The sequence below is a fragment of the Natrix helvetica genome (assembly GCF_964273705.1).
Source record: "Natrix helvetica genome assembly, chromosome: 1".
NCBI lineage: Eukaryota > Metazoa > Chordata > Lepidosauria > Squamata > Natricidae > Natrix > Natrix helvetica.
In genome coordinates, this window is record NC_138548.1 from 372992136 (window position 1) to 373009457 (window position 17322).

At 43.8% G+C, this 17322-nt stretch overlaps 1 protein-coding gene across 1 annotated transcript; it reads left to right on the top strand.

Moving 5' to 3' along the window:
- Positions 1 to 253: 253 nt before the first annotated feature.
- On the top strand, positions 254 to 12371 carry LOC309382741 (vomeronasal type-2 receptor 26-like; the record flags this gene model as incomplete). Its single annotated transcript, XM_081934549.1, has 6 exons — positions 254 to 273; positions 2063 to 2354; positions 2955 to 3269; positions 6633 to 6860; positions 10442 to 10568; positions 11455 to 12371. 6 exons carry the CDS (start codon positions 254 to 256, stop codon positions 12369 to 12371), a joined length of 1899 nt encoding a protein of 632 aa, XP_081790675.1.
- Positions 12372 to 17322: the final 4951 nt, after the last annotated feature.

Below are 17322 nucleotides of genomic sequence, written 5' to 3' on the forward strand. Positions count from 1 at the left end.
CAAGTAAGTCACTGGGGGCTGGATGATATTAACCTTTCTGCTCCTTGCCAATTTCTGAAACTGCAGTACTCCTTAAAAGATTGTCCTCTTTGGGGGCATTTGAATGGATGATTGTTCTGGTTTCTCTCAGTGGGAAGTCATTGCGACTCTTGGTAGATTGTAGCTGATGAAGCCTCAGTGATGTCAACTTCAGTGAGATGACAAAAAGCATAATGTTAAGAAAATCATCTCTCCATCCCATCAGAAATCGGGGATGGTGGTTGAAGTGTTAAGGCAAGATGTTTCCATTCCCCACTCTCTAACCTACATCAAAGCTACCACCTAAAATGGAAGGATTATCTGGGAAGTCAGGGACAATAAAACTATGGTTGGATTTAGAAGGAGATGTGTTGTCTGATGAGATGTTTAAGTTAAGATAAGTTAAGCGGATGTCTTCTCTCATGCCACACAGCAAAGCTAAACCCAAATGATGTAAATTTCCATGAGAAATACCAAGTGGATTTTCCAAATGCAAGTCACTGATGGTCTTTGAGGAATAGATCATTAGAGAAAGAAGGAGATTAAACAAATGAAGTCTGAAGGATGTTCTCACAACACATTTGTGCAATTCCTTCCTTTCATTTGGAACAAATAAGAGCCACTGCTTCACTTCCTTGGAAAAAGGAACAAGCCTTAAGAACTTAAAGTGTTAATACCACTTTATAATGCCTTGGTGAGGCCACACTTGGAATACTGCATTCAGTTCTGGTCGCCACGATGTAAAAAATATGTGGAGACTCTAGAAAGTGTGCAGAGAAGAGCAACAAAGATGATTAGGGGACTGGAGGCTAAAACATATGAAGAACGGTTGCAGGAACTGGGTATGTTTAGCTTAAGAGAAAGAAGGACTAGGGGAGACATGATAGCAGTGTTCCAATATCTCAGGGGTTGCCACAAAGAAGAGGGAGTCAAGCTATTCTCCAAGGCACCTGAGGATAGAACAAGAAGCAATGGGTGGAAACTGATCAAGGAGAGAAGCAACTTAGAACTGAGGAGAAATTTCCTGACAGTTAGAACAATTAATCAGTGGAACAGCTTGCCTCCAGAAGTTGTGAATGCCCCAACACTGGAAGTCTTTAAGAAGATGTTGGATAGCCATTTGTCTGGAACGGTATAGGGTTTCCTGCCTAGGCAGGGGGTTGGACTAGAAGACCTCCAAGGTCCCTTCCAACTCTACTATTGTATTGTATTGTATTAACTTTACCTGATTTACAACAAACTTTGGCCTCCTCTCCTCTCTTCCCCTCTCCTATTACTACTTTTCTAAACTGAAGGTTTTGCATTCAGCCATTGCAACTGTTGATCCTAATTCCTTAAGCTTTAGTTTACCAACATTATTTTGGGGTGTTGCTGGAAGGGCTCATTCAATTTTGCCCTTTAGGCTCAAAGGGGGCAAATGAGCGCCACACAGAATGAACTTTGTAATACTTGAAAGATGTACTGTTGCACTGGTTAACTAACATGGATTTTTAATTTACTGCTGTATTTGTATACTGTATTTCATTTTTACAATTTTAACATATTAGCATACATCAGCAGCCAGTTGCCAAAGAAGACTACATGTTGCACTTTGAATTTGACAATCAAGCCAAAATTTTTGATAGCTCCTTTTATATGATATAAACTTTGGTAAAGCTGTATGTGTTCAGGTCCAACAGAATTTTGAGAATGGTACAGTCAGGGCCATTTAACTTATTGACCTTATGGATCAAGCATATATTGGAAATGTGAGTTTTATGTGCTTGAAATGCAATGGTAATAAAACAGGAAAACCTTTCAAGTGGGCTTTTTTTTTTTGCTCCAAAACTTTTAGAATCAGAGCATTTGCCCAAATCACTTGAATCATGAGGAAAATCATCATTTGTTTCAAATATTCACCAAAATCAACCACTGATGGCAACTGTGCATTAGCTGTAATAACTGGATAAATGTTAGCATTGCATGGAAGAAGAAGGGTCATTTTTAAAAGTGGAAGAGATACAATAATGTTCTTGACGGTGATTTGATGTGCATCTATTGACAGGAAAGGATACAAACAACACTGGAAAATTCTGTCCTTCCTTTTTGCCATTCAGGAGATCAACCAGGATCCCCACCTCTTACCCAACCTCACCCTGGGCTACACTATCAATGACAATTATTTCAAAGAAATAATCACCTCAGATGCCTTGCTAGACGTGCTTTCAATTGGGGAGGCCAATGTTCCCAACTACAACTGCGCAAAGGAGAGAAATATAATGGCTGTCCTCGAAGGGGATGTAGTTGACATTTCCATCCATATTTCGACCCTACTGAGCCATTACAAAATACCTCAGGTTTGTCTCTGTTTGCATCTATGTGTGTTTGGGCTTGGCAGCTTCGCAGTTTAAATCCACTCATGGTTTTCTCTACAAAATTGAAGGGTGGTTTCTACCTAAAATGGCATACAGTCGGGAAGAATTGAAAGCAGCCACTTCTCTCACAATTACTAACCAAGGAGAGAAGCAACATAAAGCTAAGGAGAAATTTCATAACCGTCAGAGCAATCAACCAATGGAACAGTTTACCTTCAGAAGTTGTGGGTACTCCATCACTGGAGGCTTTCAAAAGGAGACTGGACAACCATTTTTCTGAAATGGTGTAGGATCTCCTGCTTGAGCACGGGGTTGGATGAGAAGTTCCGCAAGGTCCCTTTCAATATTATTCTGTTCCTAACTACCAACCCGAGCTACTCATGTTCAAACACATTTCATTATTCAATGTTCTTCGCTCCATCGCAGCCACAGTCTAGTTTAGGAGGCAATGCTGGGGATGTTTGTGGGACATGAAGGCTCATGCAGAAGGTGTGAGGGATATGAACTGATCCTAAAGGAAGGCAAGTTCTGTGCAAGGGCAGTTCCACTGATCTGATCCAAAGTTTGTCGCTTCCTTTTCAGATCAGTTATGCTTTTGCTTCACAAGTTCTGAGTGATAAAAAAGGCTTTCCTTTTTTCTACCAAGTGCTCCCCAGAGAAGGCATCCAATATCCAGGGATTATCAAAGTTCTCTTGCATTTTAGGTGGACATTGATAGGACTTGTTGCTCCAGCCTCTGAGAACGGAGAGAGATTCACGAGGACATTGACTCCTTTGCTTACAAAGAACAGCATTTGTGTTGCTTTTTCATTAGGCACATCCTTTTCTTTCAAAGATTTTGAGAAAACCCTTGGCCAGTTGAACAAATGGAAAAAAGTCAATGTTTTTGTTTGTTATGTAAAGCCAAGTTTCTTCCTAGGACAAATATTCTTCCTTCAATTAATGATGCAAATGTTAATCCATCTTGAGGTTGGCAAAATCTGGATCACCACAGCTTTATGGGATTTTAGCCTAGAGTTAAAATCTCAACAGTACCTCCCCTCCCTCTATGGTTTTTTATCCTTCTTTATCCACAGGCATAGGTGGGAAATCGATGACAAATTTCCCCTCCTTTACTCTTCCATTCGGAAATTTGTAGAAGAAGGCTTTCATTGTTTATACTCAAAGCCAGCTAGGTCTGTGAAAGGATGGACAAGATGCCGCGAAAAAGAAGATTTGAGGATCCCTTCCCCAAAAGATTATGAAAAAATCCTGTCTCTTGATGGTTATCACATTTACAGCACCCTCTGGGCCGTGGCACGTGCCATAAACATGGCTTATTCTTCCAGGTCCACCAGGATTGTGAGAAGCAGGAACTACCAATTGGAAACTCAAATGCTTCAGCCTTGGCAGGTATTCTCTACTCTACATATCTTCTAAATAAGCATCAAATCCTTAAATCCGTATCATGAACAACTTTCTCCAAGAATTAATTTTATTTTAAGCATGCTAGAAAAGCAACAGGGAGATGAATCAGGGAGACTTAGATGAGGGAATAGAAGGGGAATTCATCAGATTTGCAGATGACACCAAGGTAGCAAAAATAGCCAATATTCCAAAAGACAAGCTCAGGATCCAAAAAGATCTTGACAGACTTGAAAAATGGGTTCTATCCAACAAAATGAAATGTAATGTGGAGAAAAGCAAGGTTTTACCACTTAGGCAGGAAAATGTACAGATTAGGTGAAACCTGACTCAAAAGCAATAACTGTGAGTGTTACCTTGGAATCCGAGTGGACAATCACTTAAGTATGACACAGCCATGTGCGGCAACAGCCAAAAAAGTTAATACAATCCTTGATTGTATAAACAGAGGGATTGAATCAGAATCACGTGATGTATTAGTACTGCTTTATAAATCTTTAGAAAGACTACATGTGGAATACTGGCTCCAGTTTGGTCACAATACAAAAAGATGTTGAAACTTTGGAAAATATGTAGTGAGGAGCAAATAAGATGATTCAAGTCCTGAGGACTGAAACATATTAGCTTAAGAGAAAGAAGGACTAGGGGAGACATGATAGCATTGTTCCAATATCTCAGGGGTTGCCACAAAGAAGAGGGAGTCAAACTATTCTCCAAGGCACCTGAGGGTAGAACAAGAAGCAATGGGTGGAAACAAATCAAGGAGAGAAGCAACTTAGAACTGAGGAGAAATTTCCTGACAGTGAGAACAATTAATCAGTGGAACAGCTTGCCTCCAGAAGTTGTGAATGCCCCAACACTGGAAGTCTTTAAGAAGATGTTGGATAGCCATCTGTCTGAAACGGTATAGGGTTTCCTGCCTAGGCAGGGGGTTGGACTAGAAGACCTCCAAGGTCCCTTCCAACTCTACTATTGTATTATTGTATTATATGAAGAATGTTTAACCAGGAATTAACCAGGTCGGTAAAATGAGAATCCACCATCCAACATGCCGACTCTGTAAACCTTAGAGAAGGCTGTAAATCACCATGAAGTGGTATATAAGTGTAACAGGTATTGCTATTTCTAATAGAAGGGGAACTCATCAGATTTGCAGATAAGCTGGCAGGAATAGCCAACACCCCAGAAGACAAGCTCAGGAACCAAAACGATTTTGGTAGACTTGAACAATGGGCCCCATCCAATGGCATGACATTTAATATGGAGAAAAAAACAAGGTTTTACACTTGGGAGGGAAAAACCAAAGGTACAAGTACAGATTCGGCAAAACCGGGCTCAAAAACAGTAACTGTGAGAGGGACCTTGGAGTCTTTAGTGGACGATTGCTTAAATATGAGTCAGCAGGGTGCAGCAGCCATCAAAAAAGCTCATACAATCCTGGGTTGTATAAACAGAGGCATAGAATCAAAATCACGTGAAGCCTTAGTACCGCTTTGTAAAGCCTTAGTAAGGCCACACCTGGAATACTGCATCCAGTTTTGGTCACCACATTATAAAAAAGATGTTGAGACTTTGGCAACTAAGATGATTAAAGGCCTGGAGACTCAAACATATGAAGAATGGTTGCAGGATTTGGGTTTGGCTAGTCTAGAGAAAAGAAGTCTGAGGGAACCATGAATTGGACCCCTGTTTTAAAAGTTGGAGGAACATTGTTCTAGATTCAACTTACAATCTTGAGATGAAGCCCATCTCATTTTTCCTCAGAGAACAAATCTGCACATGTTTCAAGGCCTTAACTTCCAACCTTCTATGGAAGAGAAGAAGTCAAGGCCCTTCGAACTGAGCTTGATTCCTGAATATATATATATATATATATATATATATATATATATATATATATATATATATATATATATATATATATATATATATATATATATATATATATATATATATATATATATATATATATATATATATATATATATATATATATATATATATATATATATATATATATATATATATATATATATATATTAACCTGCTTAAACTCTGAGGTTTAACCAAATCAACCTAAGCTTCTAAGGGCAAAAGGAGGAGAATAAAAACATTGACCAATGAAAGAGGCCCTGTAGAAATGCAAATAGATAACCATAACTCATTCATGTTAGAATGAATTCTTCACCATAAGGCAGTGGTCCCCAACCTTTCCAGCTTTGTAACCCAGCACGGGGGAAGGGAGGTGTGATTGGCAGGCACATGCCCAGCTCCATTTGTGCAATCAGAAGGCATGCATGCCTTCCCCTCTCACAATGTATTTTCATGCATAAGCAGAAGGCGCTAGCGCTCACACGCAAAGTCCCACTCATGCAAGTGTCAGGCACTTGCGCTCATGTGCAAACTTCACTCGAGCGAGCAGAGGGCACTTGTGCTCATGCACACATATGCCCATCTCTCCCATGGCCAGGTTTTGAACAGGCTGCAGCTCGGTAGTGGGCTGTGACCTGGGGGGTTGGGGTTACTGGTGGATAAAAAGGGGGAACTTGTTAAATCTTTCCTCTTGTACCACCAGAGCTATTATCTAAATTGAGTGCAGAAACATCGACAAGAAAACAACTAAGCCCAGAGAGCACCAAGGATTCCATAGTTCAATCCCGAGCTACAAATACTATCCTCTATTCTTTTTTTGGTTTGACACGTTTCATTGCTTAAGCAGTGAAACGTTTCAGACCAAAAAAGAAAAGAAGTCCAGTTGCCATGATTCGACCTCCAGATGACTCTACCTGGATGACTGAGAACATTCTCTTCTACTTTGCTCTTCCTCCTGCTGTTTTCTCCTTTTTCCCCATCTAGGTCCACCCATTCCTGCAAAGCCCTCAGTTTCATAATGGTTCCATGGATGGAGTCTATTTGGATGAAAATAGAGAACTGGCAGCTGACCTGGACATCATGAGCTGGATTATGTTCCCCAACAAATCCTTCTTCAAATTGAAATTAGGAGATCTAGAAAGACAAGGGACCCCAGATCTCAAGTTTACCCTTGATCAGGATGGTTTTGCAAAACTGAAATGGCTCAAGAAGGTAGGAAAAATTGGTCTCTTCCATTTCATGGACTCCCAAAGTTTCCAATTCTGTAATGAACACTTTGTGCTTTTGAGTACCAAGTGATTGCACCAAATTGTTGATTTTTTTCAAGAGAAAGGATTTTTCCCTAGCTCTTCTAGTAAATTGTACAGAAGAAGAATGATATTCAAAATCAAGGTTAATTGTCCCTAAAATTGTTGCTTTATCAGGAAAGCATCCATAAGTTCCCTGGAAGTTCATATATTAGAAATGGAGGGAGGGCGTAATGCCTAAAAACTTGAAGTCTAAAATCAGAATTGAAGAAATTCAAAGACAAGAAAGTAAAGGTAGAAGGAGAGAGAGACAGAGAGAAGCAATACTTGGTACATTTCACTGATGAAAGATTTAAAGGTCCATTAGCGATTTCAGATATGAATCAGAAATCCATTTAACTTTATGAAAAAGTTCCTGACCACCCAACCCAATACAGCACAACCAACACAAAAACTAAAAAGAATTACACTGCCATACAGCAAGAATATCTTAGAAATCACCAACAGACCTCTACAACTGTATGGAATCAGCACAGCACACAAGCCAACTAAAGCCCTTCCAAACATCCTAAGCAGACCAAAAGACACAACAACCCCAGAAGAAAAAACAAGAGTCATTTACAACACACAATGTAAGGAGTGCAATAGCATACAGGCAGAAGACTGGCAGAATGCATCCACAAACACCAAGGGGCAGTCAGAAGACATGATGACATAGACATTAACAACATCTATAGACTATGTAAGGGACATGGTGGCTCAGTGGCTAAGACGCTGAGCTTGTCGATAAGAAAGGTTGGCACTTCGGCACTTCGGCAGATCAAATCCCTAGTGGATTCGAATGGAGTGAGCTCCTGTTACTTGCCCCAGCTTCTGCAACCTAGCAGTTTGAAAGCATGTAAAAATGCAAGTAGAAAAATAGGGACCACCTTGGTGGGAAGCTAACAGCATTCCATGCACCTTTGGTGTTTAGTCATGCCAGCCACACGACCACGGAGATGTCTTTGGACAGTGCTGGCTCTTCAGCTCTGAAATGGAAATTTGCACCACCTCCTAGAGTTGGGAACAACTAGCACGTATGTGCGAGGGGAACCTTTACCTTGTATAGACTATGCAAAAGAGACAACCAGCCCAAAAAACTGGTGACACTTCTCCACCAGTAATCAGCACTCAGATCAGCACAGATTAGCTCCAAGGTTAACTTCAGACCAACAATCAAGTAAACAATACCCCAATCAAGAAAGTGCCAAAGAGCCATCAGTAAACAGCCCAACCGAAGAATCTCTAAATCCACCCACCACCCATACAGACAGGCAAGACACCAGAATATAAACTGACAGCAAACTGCACCCCTTACTAGCACTAATGATGTAACCTACAGTATTTTTCGGAGTATAAGACATGCCTTTTCCCCCAAAAAAAGAGGGTGAAAATTTGGGTGCATCTTATACACTGAATGTAGCCCCACCCACCCCCACCAGAGGCCAAAAAAAGAGAGACATGGTGGCAGTGATGGTCTGTGGCAATCCCTGCAGCCTAGAACAGCTGATTGGGGGTATTCCGGCAGTCCAATCCACCCGCCAATCAGCTGTGCTGAATCAGGCTGCAATAAGTGCGGAAAGTAACCTGGCTGGTCAGAGTTTGCAGCAGCAATCACATTCAGAAAGTACAATAATTGATTCAGCAGGATTCAAAATAATAATAATATACATTACCAAAAGCAGGTTTTCTAAGGTAGCAGTAAATACAAGCAAAACACAAGTAGTTTCACTTTCAGTTCTCGGCTAAGCCAGGTTCCTTCCTGTCTCCTTCTTGCTCACACAGCAAATTTCAGAGTCCAAATAGCCATCATTTGCTGACATAGTTGCTATGCCTACTCATTGGCTGACCTTGTTACCATGTGCCAGCTGAATACCATGGATGCTGGTAGGTAGAGGCAGAATTTTTTTCTTCTTATTTTCCTCCCCCAAAAACTAAGGTATGTCTTATACTCTGGAGCGTCTTATACTCTGAAAAATATGGTAGTTTGGGTAATGAAATGTCTGTAAGAAAACAAGCAAGCTCAGAGAGCCCCAAGAACCTCTCATGTCAGCCCTGAGCTACACAGATTCTCCTTTATGAATCAGAAAATCCAAGAGTTGAAATGGGCTATTGAGGTTCTCAAGTTACTATTCAATCCTGGAATCCAAACGTGTGCAACCCTCCCTTCTCAATTGTAAGCAGTGACGTGCGGTGAGGTTTATGACTGGTGAGGCACTGACACAGTGCTGGGTTTCAAATATTTTTAGACTTGTGGACTTCAACTCCCAGAATTCCACAGCCAGGCATGCTCAGTTCCAATTTAAAGCAACAGCATTTGTTTTTCTCCTTTGCTCCTTCTTTCTTTTTCTTTTTCTTCTCCTTCCCCTCCTTCCTCCCTCTCTCCCTTCCTCCCCCTCTCTCAAACACACACACACACACACACACACACACACACACACACAGAAGTTGGATTGGACTATCTCTCCTACCCCTTCCCTCTCTCACTCACTCTCAAACCCACCCCCCCACACACAAAAGTTGGATTGGATATCTTTTCCAGTGGCTTGAAAGCAGCTCCTCTGCCACCCCCCCCATTCCCCTGCTGCCTTTCCTAAACACCTCCACCATTGCAAATGCAGCCTGCTGTCTTGGTGGGAAATGCCTGGAACACAATAAAGCCCACCCACCACCTCCTGCTGGCAGGCTGGGGTGAGAGGAGAGGCAGAGAAGCCGGAGGGGAGCCGAGCCGAGCCTTCCAAAAGAAAGAGGCTGGGGGGAAGTGTGTGTACTACAGCATGGCTCTTTGCCTGGCTTCCTGCCTCCTCCTGTGGTCTCCTCAGTGCTCGCTTGTGCTCTCCCTCCCCAAGTGTAGTTTGATTGCAGGTGGAGCCACGTTGCCTTTTCAAACTTGTAATCAGTGAAGCTGGGCTAGATTTTTATATAGTTTTATCCAGCTGTGTGTGTGTGAGAGAGAAATGAATGGGGGCCTGGGGAAGAAGTCACTACACTTGGGGAGGGAGAGCACCAGTGAGGTTAAGCAGAGTCATCCATGGTGAGGCAGCAACTAGCTCAGCTTTTTCCTTTTACTTTTTTTTTCATGATGAGTGGTGAGGCTGTGCCTCACCTGCCTCACCTGACTGCACGTCACTGATTGTAAGTGGGTTCAATATAATCGAGGTTCAACCCAAAGCAGATCAACTTTAATTGTTGATATATATATTTCTTCTCTTTCCATTTTGAGGGAAGGGGCAAGTACTTTGAAGTCAGTTGTGACTCCTGGCAACTATCTGAAGAAGCCCCTGCAGTTTTCTTGGTGAGATTACAGAAGTGGTTTGCTATTGCCTCTTCCTAGAGCTAAGAAAAGGTGATTGGCTAAAAAAATTGTCCCTAAGGCAGGACTAGAAGTCACAATCTCCCACTTTCTAGCCAGATGTCTTCACCATTACATCAAACTAGTACTCATTCTCTTTCCATAGAATACTCTTCACATGTTTCTCCTTTGGCATTCCTACTTTCTTTGCATAGGGCCTCCTTCCTTCCAGGTGTGTGGAAAGTTGTCAACCTGGATTTGCTAAGGTGACTCAGGAAGGAGAACCCATCTGCTGTTACCTCTGCCTTCCCTGTGCAGAAGGAACCATCTCCACTCAGGAAGGTGAGTGAAAACACCTTTGGAGGAAACCAGATGTTCTCTATGGAGGGGCTTTTGGAAGGGTATTTCTAACCTTTGGTCTTTCACAATCAGTACAGAAAATATGTCCTTTGCCTCCATGTCCATTGTGTGTGTCATGTCCCATGCTACAAATGAAGCAGGGGTGACATCTTTTGTGTATCCTATGACACAAGACAGTTTAGGCAAATTATGTGTTTTGGGGTTGCTATGTTTAATTATATCATAGAGGGCCTTATTTTACCAAAATTGTTTTTCACCTAGATTGGACAATCTGGGGTCCAGTTTACTTGCCCTCTAGTAAAGACCCAAAGTAGATCTTTGTCAGAACCACCCCTGTAGCTGGCAAGGACTTGTGGGATTCAATTTTTTTACTATCAATTCTGTGGGAGTGGCTTGGTGGGCATGAATTGGCAGGCATGGCAGGGGAAAGATACTGCAAAATCCCCATTCCCTCCCAATCAGCAGGGACTCGGGAGGCAGAGAACAGATGGGGCGGGGCCATCCGAACTACTCAAAATTCTCACTACTAATTCTCCAGAACTGGTCAGAACCTGCTGAATACCACCTCTGTTGTATATGTATGTGTGTCTGTGTAATTTTACAATATCCCCATCCATTTCACTACTTCAATTGTGCAAGATAAATCTTTGGAATTTCTTCTAATATAGGTGTATCAGACTCATGGCATCATGACATACCACAACATTTTTACCCTTTGGTAAACCAGGGGTGGGCATGGTCAGGTTTAGTGAAAGGAAAAAAAGTCCCAATACATCATGTAACACCACTCTGATGACATGCGTTTGACACTCCTATTCTAAGCCAAAGAAGAGTAAGCAGTAAAGGGTATATCCTGTTTTTTTTCCAGATGCAGAAAAATGCACGAGGTGTCCAGATGATCACTATCCAAATCAGGAACAAATCCAATGTATCCTCAAGGTCACCACCTATCTGTCCTATGAAGAAACATTGGGGATCATTTTTGTTTCCTTTACCCTATTCCTCTCCTTCGTTACCTGTGTAATATTAGCCATTTTCATTAAATATCTAGAAACTCCAATAGTCAAGGCCAATAACCGTGATCTCTCCTATATTGTCCTTTTGTCCCTCCTTCTTTGTTTCTTAACCTCCTTCCTCTTCATTGGTCATCCAAGGAAAGCAACATGCCTTCTCCAACAGTCAGTCTTCAGCATCATCTTCTCAATTGCTGTCTCTTGTGTCTTGGCCAAAACAATCATGGTGGTGCTGGCCTTCTTGGCTACAAAGCCAGGAAACACAATGAGAAGATGGCTGGGGAAGAGCTTGGCCAACTCTATCATCCTTTCTTGTTCCAGTGTCCAAGTTGCCATCTGTATTTTCTGGCTGTGGAATTCTCCACCTTTCCCTGATTCTGATATGCACTCTCAGCTTGGAGAGATCACATTACAATGCAATGAAGGATCTATTGCCATGTTTTATATTGCTCTTGGCTATATGGGCTTCTTGTCTGCCATCTGCTTTACAGTAGCTTTCCTGGCCAGGAATCTCCCTGGAGCCTTCAATGAAGCCAAGCTGATCACCTTCAGCATGCTGGTCTTCTGCAGTGTCTGGGTGTCCTTTGTGCCAGCCTACCTGAGTACCAAAGGGAAGTACATGGTGGCTGTGCAGATCTTCTCCATTTTGGCCTCCAGTGCTGGTCTTCTGGGCTGCATTTTCATCCCCAAGTGCTACGTTATTTTAGTAAGACCAGATCTGAACACAAAGGAACAGCTAATGATAAAAGTAAAACAGAAAGAAATATTCTAATAAATGTTTCTTCAAGGAGTGTATGTATTTTGGATACATCTGTGCTGTCAAAGGATTGTCTCTTCCCCTGTATTGATCCATTAGACGATTTTAACTATTATCTATCTGGTAAAGACATGATTTAATTTAACCAATTTTACTCCCAACAGGAGGCATCTCATGAAATTTGCAGAGTGAGATTGATAAAGCACATTAGAATATTCAGAACGGAAATTATCCAATCCTATTTTATATTACAAATTATTTTATTATTATAAGAACTGGACAACTCTCCAAAGACTCAAACTTCTCACTATCTGAAACCTTTCAAACACCCATCATTCCTCTATTAACTGTCAGGATGGGATTCTGGATGTGGGTTGTTCCTTCTCTCCACTGCCCTTCTTTTATCTCTTTGGCAGAGTGACCATTGCCATTCACTTCCTGGGAAATAACCTATCCATTGTAATATCTACATTAAGTCATAGGGTTACATCAGCAGTCACCATGGGTTGAGGTATCATCGGGTATGCAAATGATACTCAACTTTATATCTCCACCATATCAACACCAACCAAGTGATCCTGTTGTTGTCCTCTCATGGTACCTAGCGGCTGTGGAGGATGGATGCGGGACAATGTTTTTTGACTGAACCCTGACAAGACGAATTGCTTTGGGTGCATGGATCTTCAATATTTGGAATTTGACATCTTTAGCTCTAAATAGGTAGCACTATCCCAGGCTGACCTGATCTGCAACTTAAGGGTTCTTCTGGACTTGCATAAGTTGATAGAGTGGAAATGTAACTTCTTTTGGCCTGTTTCCAGCATTGTAAATAAACCAATGGACTATAGAGTTCTTGTTGCTGTTTGAGCCTTTTGTTTGCTTTCAGACATTCCATTACCCAACTAGGTAATATTATCAGTCCAAGTGAGTGTGGGACTTGCTCCCTATTTATATACAGTAGCTTGCCCTGTCAGTGTTAGAAGACTAGTGTTGGCAAGAACAAGTTAAATCCAAAACCTAGGGAATTTCTTGAAACTTGGCATTCAGGCAAATCAGGAGCTATTCCTTGATTCAACCAATTTGGACAGCTTTCATCCAGTCTCCAATGTTTCCTGTTTGCGGAAGGTTATGGAGAAGTAGTTGCATAGAAGCTACAGAGGACTTTGGATTAAAGCAAATTATCTGGACTCCTTCCAGCTGGGTTTCAGGCCCATTTATGGGACAGAAACAGAGTTAGCCACATTTATAAATGATCTCTGGGAACATCTGGATGGGAGCAATGCATACAACTTGACACCTATTGATCTATCAGTAGCTTTTGTTATTATTGACCATGGTATCCTTTTGGGCTGGCTATGGGACTCGAGCCTGGGAGATGTAGTTCTCACTGGTTGTCATTTCTCCAAGGCAGGTCTTAGTAGGAGTTGATGAAGAGTGAGAGATCCAGCCTGGGGCCCCTACCTTATGAAGTACTCCATGGTTCAGTTGTCTTTCCTCTCCTATACAAGAGCTATATGAGGACACTGAGTGAGGTGATTGAATTGTTTGGGAAGAGGTATTGTCAGCCTCTGTTTCATTATTTGCTTTCGGCTGCCATTGAAACAGGGAGGGGGGCTGGTATTTGGGAGGGGAAGTTTAAGTACGGGAGAGATTGTAAAAAGGGAGTTTTGGTCTCACCGTCTACCGCATATGCTGCAGATTAGTGCTTGGTGTCGGTCAAGGCCAACCGTCCTGCATACCAACCTGATGATGCTCCTTGAAGATGGAACTCACATGACACCTAAGGGATTTGCAGATTGGGCACTGGGATGAGGGTTACCAGGGGGAGGGAGTTTGGTCACACATTGATATGTATGATTTCACGCACTTTTGCCTCAGATCTTACTTTGCTTAGCTGCTATCTTTTCATAACCAGTAAAAGTACTCTTAATTCTGAAAAAATGGAGTTAAGTGGTTTCTTTCTTGGTGCTGAGGGAGGCCGACTTGACATTAAGCATGATCTCACTTTTGCACTCATCCCACATCTTCCGAGGGGAGTGTAAATAAAACCAAAACCTTCAAAGGAATGTCTTACCCAGGCAGCGACCAGGAGGACGACATGGGGGCGGCTGCATCCTCTTGTCCCTTGGAGACGGAGCGGATGGCGGATCTGAATTTGGAGGAACGATCCGTCCACCCCAGATGGTCATTGGGAGTGGGACAGAAGTATGATCCTGAGGAAATTCCAGCTGGAGTTACCACAAGGTGACATTGGCGGCCAGCAGCTGCTTGGCAGGATGCTGACAAGGAGAACCTTATGATGTCCCAGGCTATGAAACTCTTTCAAGAGGCTTGGGAGAGGCGACGTTTATGCGAGAGCGGTCCTGAAAGAGAAGCTGATCTCCCAGACCTAGAAGAGAGAACTGCAGAAGCCCTGTTCCACCCAAGGGGGACCCTGGGAGCAGACAGTGGAGCTCATCAGGATGGGGAAGCCCCAGCAGCAGCAGCAACCACCGCGAGAGCCCTTCCAAGAGGAGGAGGCCCCGCCGCAGATGCTGGATGGCAAAAGTTCCTCTGCTTGGTGTGAAATTTGGAGGTGACCCAAAGGAACTAGGATTTTTTCTGGTCCAAGTCTAGAATTTCATGCAACAGTTTGGAGAGGATCTCCCCAAAGAAGAAGGCATGGTAAGACTTGTTACCATGGCACTGTTTGTTTTGTTTGTTTTGTTTGTTTTTATTGGATTTATATGCCGCACTTCTCCCAAAGGACTCAGGGTGGCGTACAACATTAAAGAACACACATCCCGAAAGTTAAAAAGAAATTAAATACATATCCCCCCCCCAAAAAAAAACTGAATTTATAGGACAATACATTTAAAAAATGAGTTAAAATTAACAGGCCGGGCCGGCTTGCTGGAAAACCCAACTTTTTAGGGCGCGTCGGAAGGACCGGAGGTCAGGGATTATGCGAAGCTCCGGGGGCAGCTCATTCCAGAGGGAAGGCGCTCCCACAGAGAAGGGTCACCAGCTGACACTGTCTGACCGACGGCACCCTGAGGAGGCCAACTCTGTGGGATCGTACTGGACGGTGGGAGGCTACTGGTGGCAGTAGGTGGTCTCGCAGGTACCCTGGGCCTAAGCCATGGAGCGCTTTAAAGGTCATAATTAATACCTTGAATCGCACCCGGAAAATAACAGGCAACCAGTGCAGGCCGCCTAAAAGGGGTGTAACATGGGAGTACCTAGGTACCCTCATGATAACCCGCGCGGCCGCATTCTGGACCAATTGAAGCCTCCAGGTGCTCTTTAAGGGCAGCCCCATGTAGAGAGCATTGCAGTAGTCCAGGTGAGAAAGGACAAGGGCATGAGTGACTGTGCACAGAGCATCCCGATCCAGGAAGGGGCGCAACTGACGTACCAGGTGAACCTGGTGACGGCCGTCAGATGTTCTTCTAAACTAAGCCCCGTACCCAGGAGGACTCACAGATTGCGAGCCTTCTCTGAGGGGGCTAAAATTTCTCCCCCTATCACCAAAGATGGAACAAGATGTACAAACCGGGATGACGGAAACCACAGCCACTCAGTCTTGGAGGAATTGAGTTTGAGCCTGTTCCTCCCCATCCAGATCCGCACAGCCTCCAGGCATCGGGACATCAGCATATTGATGATACCATACCCCAAAACTACGGATGATCTCGCCCAGCGGTTTCATATATATGTTGAACAGGAGGGGTGAGAGAACCGACCCCTGGGGCACCCCACAAGTGACGCACCTGGGGGTCGATCCCTGCCCTCCAGTCAACACAAACTGTGACTGATCCGACAGGTAGGAGGAGAACCACCGTAAAACAGTGCCCCCCACTCCCAACCCCACGAGTCGTCGCAGTAGGATACCATGGTCGATGGTATTGAAAGCAGCCGAGAGGTCTAATAGGACCAGGACAGAGGAACAGCCCCTGTCCCGGGCCCGCCAGAGATCATCGACCAACACGACCAATGCTGTCTCCGTGCTGTACCCGGGCCTGAAATCCGACTGAAACAGATCCAGGTAGACTGCTTCATCCAGGTACTGGGGAAGCTGACGTGCTACCACACTCTCGACAACCTTTGCTACAAAGCGAAGGTTGGAGACCGGACGATAGTTGGCTAAAGAAGCTGGGTCCAGGGAAGCCTTCTTAAGGAGGGGCCTCACCACCGCCTCCTTCAAGGCGGTGGGAAAGAACCCCTCTCTCAATGAAGCGTTGGTAATCGCCTGGAGCCAGCCTCGTGTCACCTCCCGGGAAGACGAAACTAACCAAGAGGGACATGGGTCCAGCACACAAGTGGCAGCACTGAGTCTCCCCATAATCCTGTCCATGCCTTCGGTTGTCACAGGGTCAAACTCATCCCAGATTGTCTCCTCAAGATTCATCCCCGTCGGCTTGCCCGAATCTACCCAGTCAGAGTCCAAGCCTGTCCGGATCTGAGCGATTTTATCCTGCAGATACTGAACAAATTCTTCAGCCCTACCCTGCAAGGGGTCTTCCCCAGTTCCTTGGTTAAGTAAGGAGCGGGTCACCCTAAACAGGGCAGCTGGGTGGTTATCTGCGGATGCGATAAGAGCGGAAAAATGTTGCCGTTTTGCCACTTCTATCGCCACTAAGTAGGATTTAATATGAATTCTTACTAGTGTTCAATCAGATTCGGACCAGCTGGCCTTCCAGCTACTCTCTAGGCGTCTTTTCTGGTGTTTCATCTCCCAGAGCTCCTCGGTAAACCAGGGAGCCACCCGGGATCGACACCGGGTCAGAGGCCACAAAGGCACAACGCGTTCCAAGGCCCCAGTGGCCGCCCTATCCCAGGCTTCCACTAGGGCTTCAATCGAGTTGTGAGCAAGGGATTCAGGAAAAGTCCCAAGCTCCATCAGGAACCTTTCGGGGTCCATCAGGTGCCTGGGGCGGAACCATCTAGTGGTTCCACCTCCCTGCGGCGAGGGGTAGCGGTATGG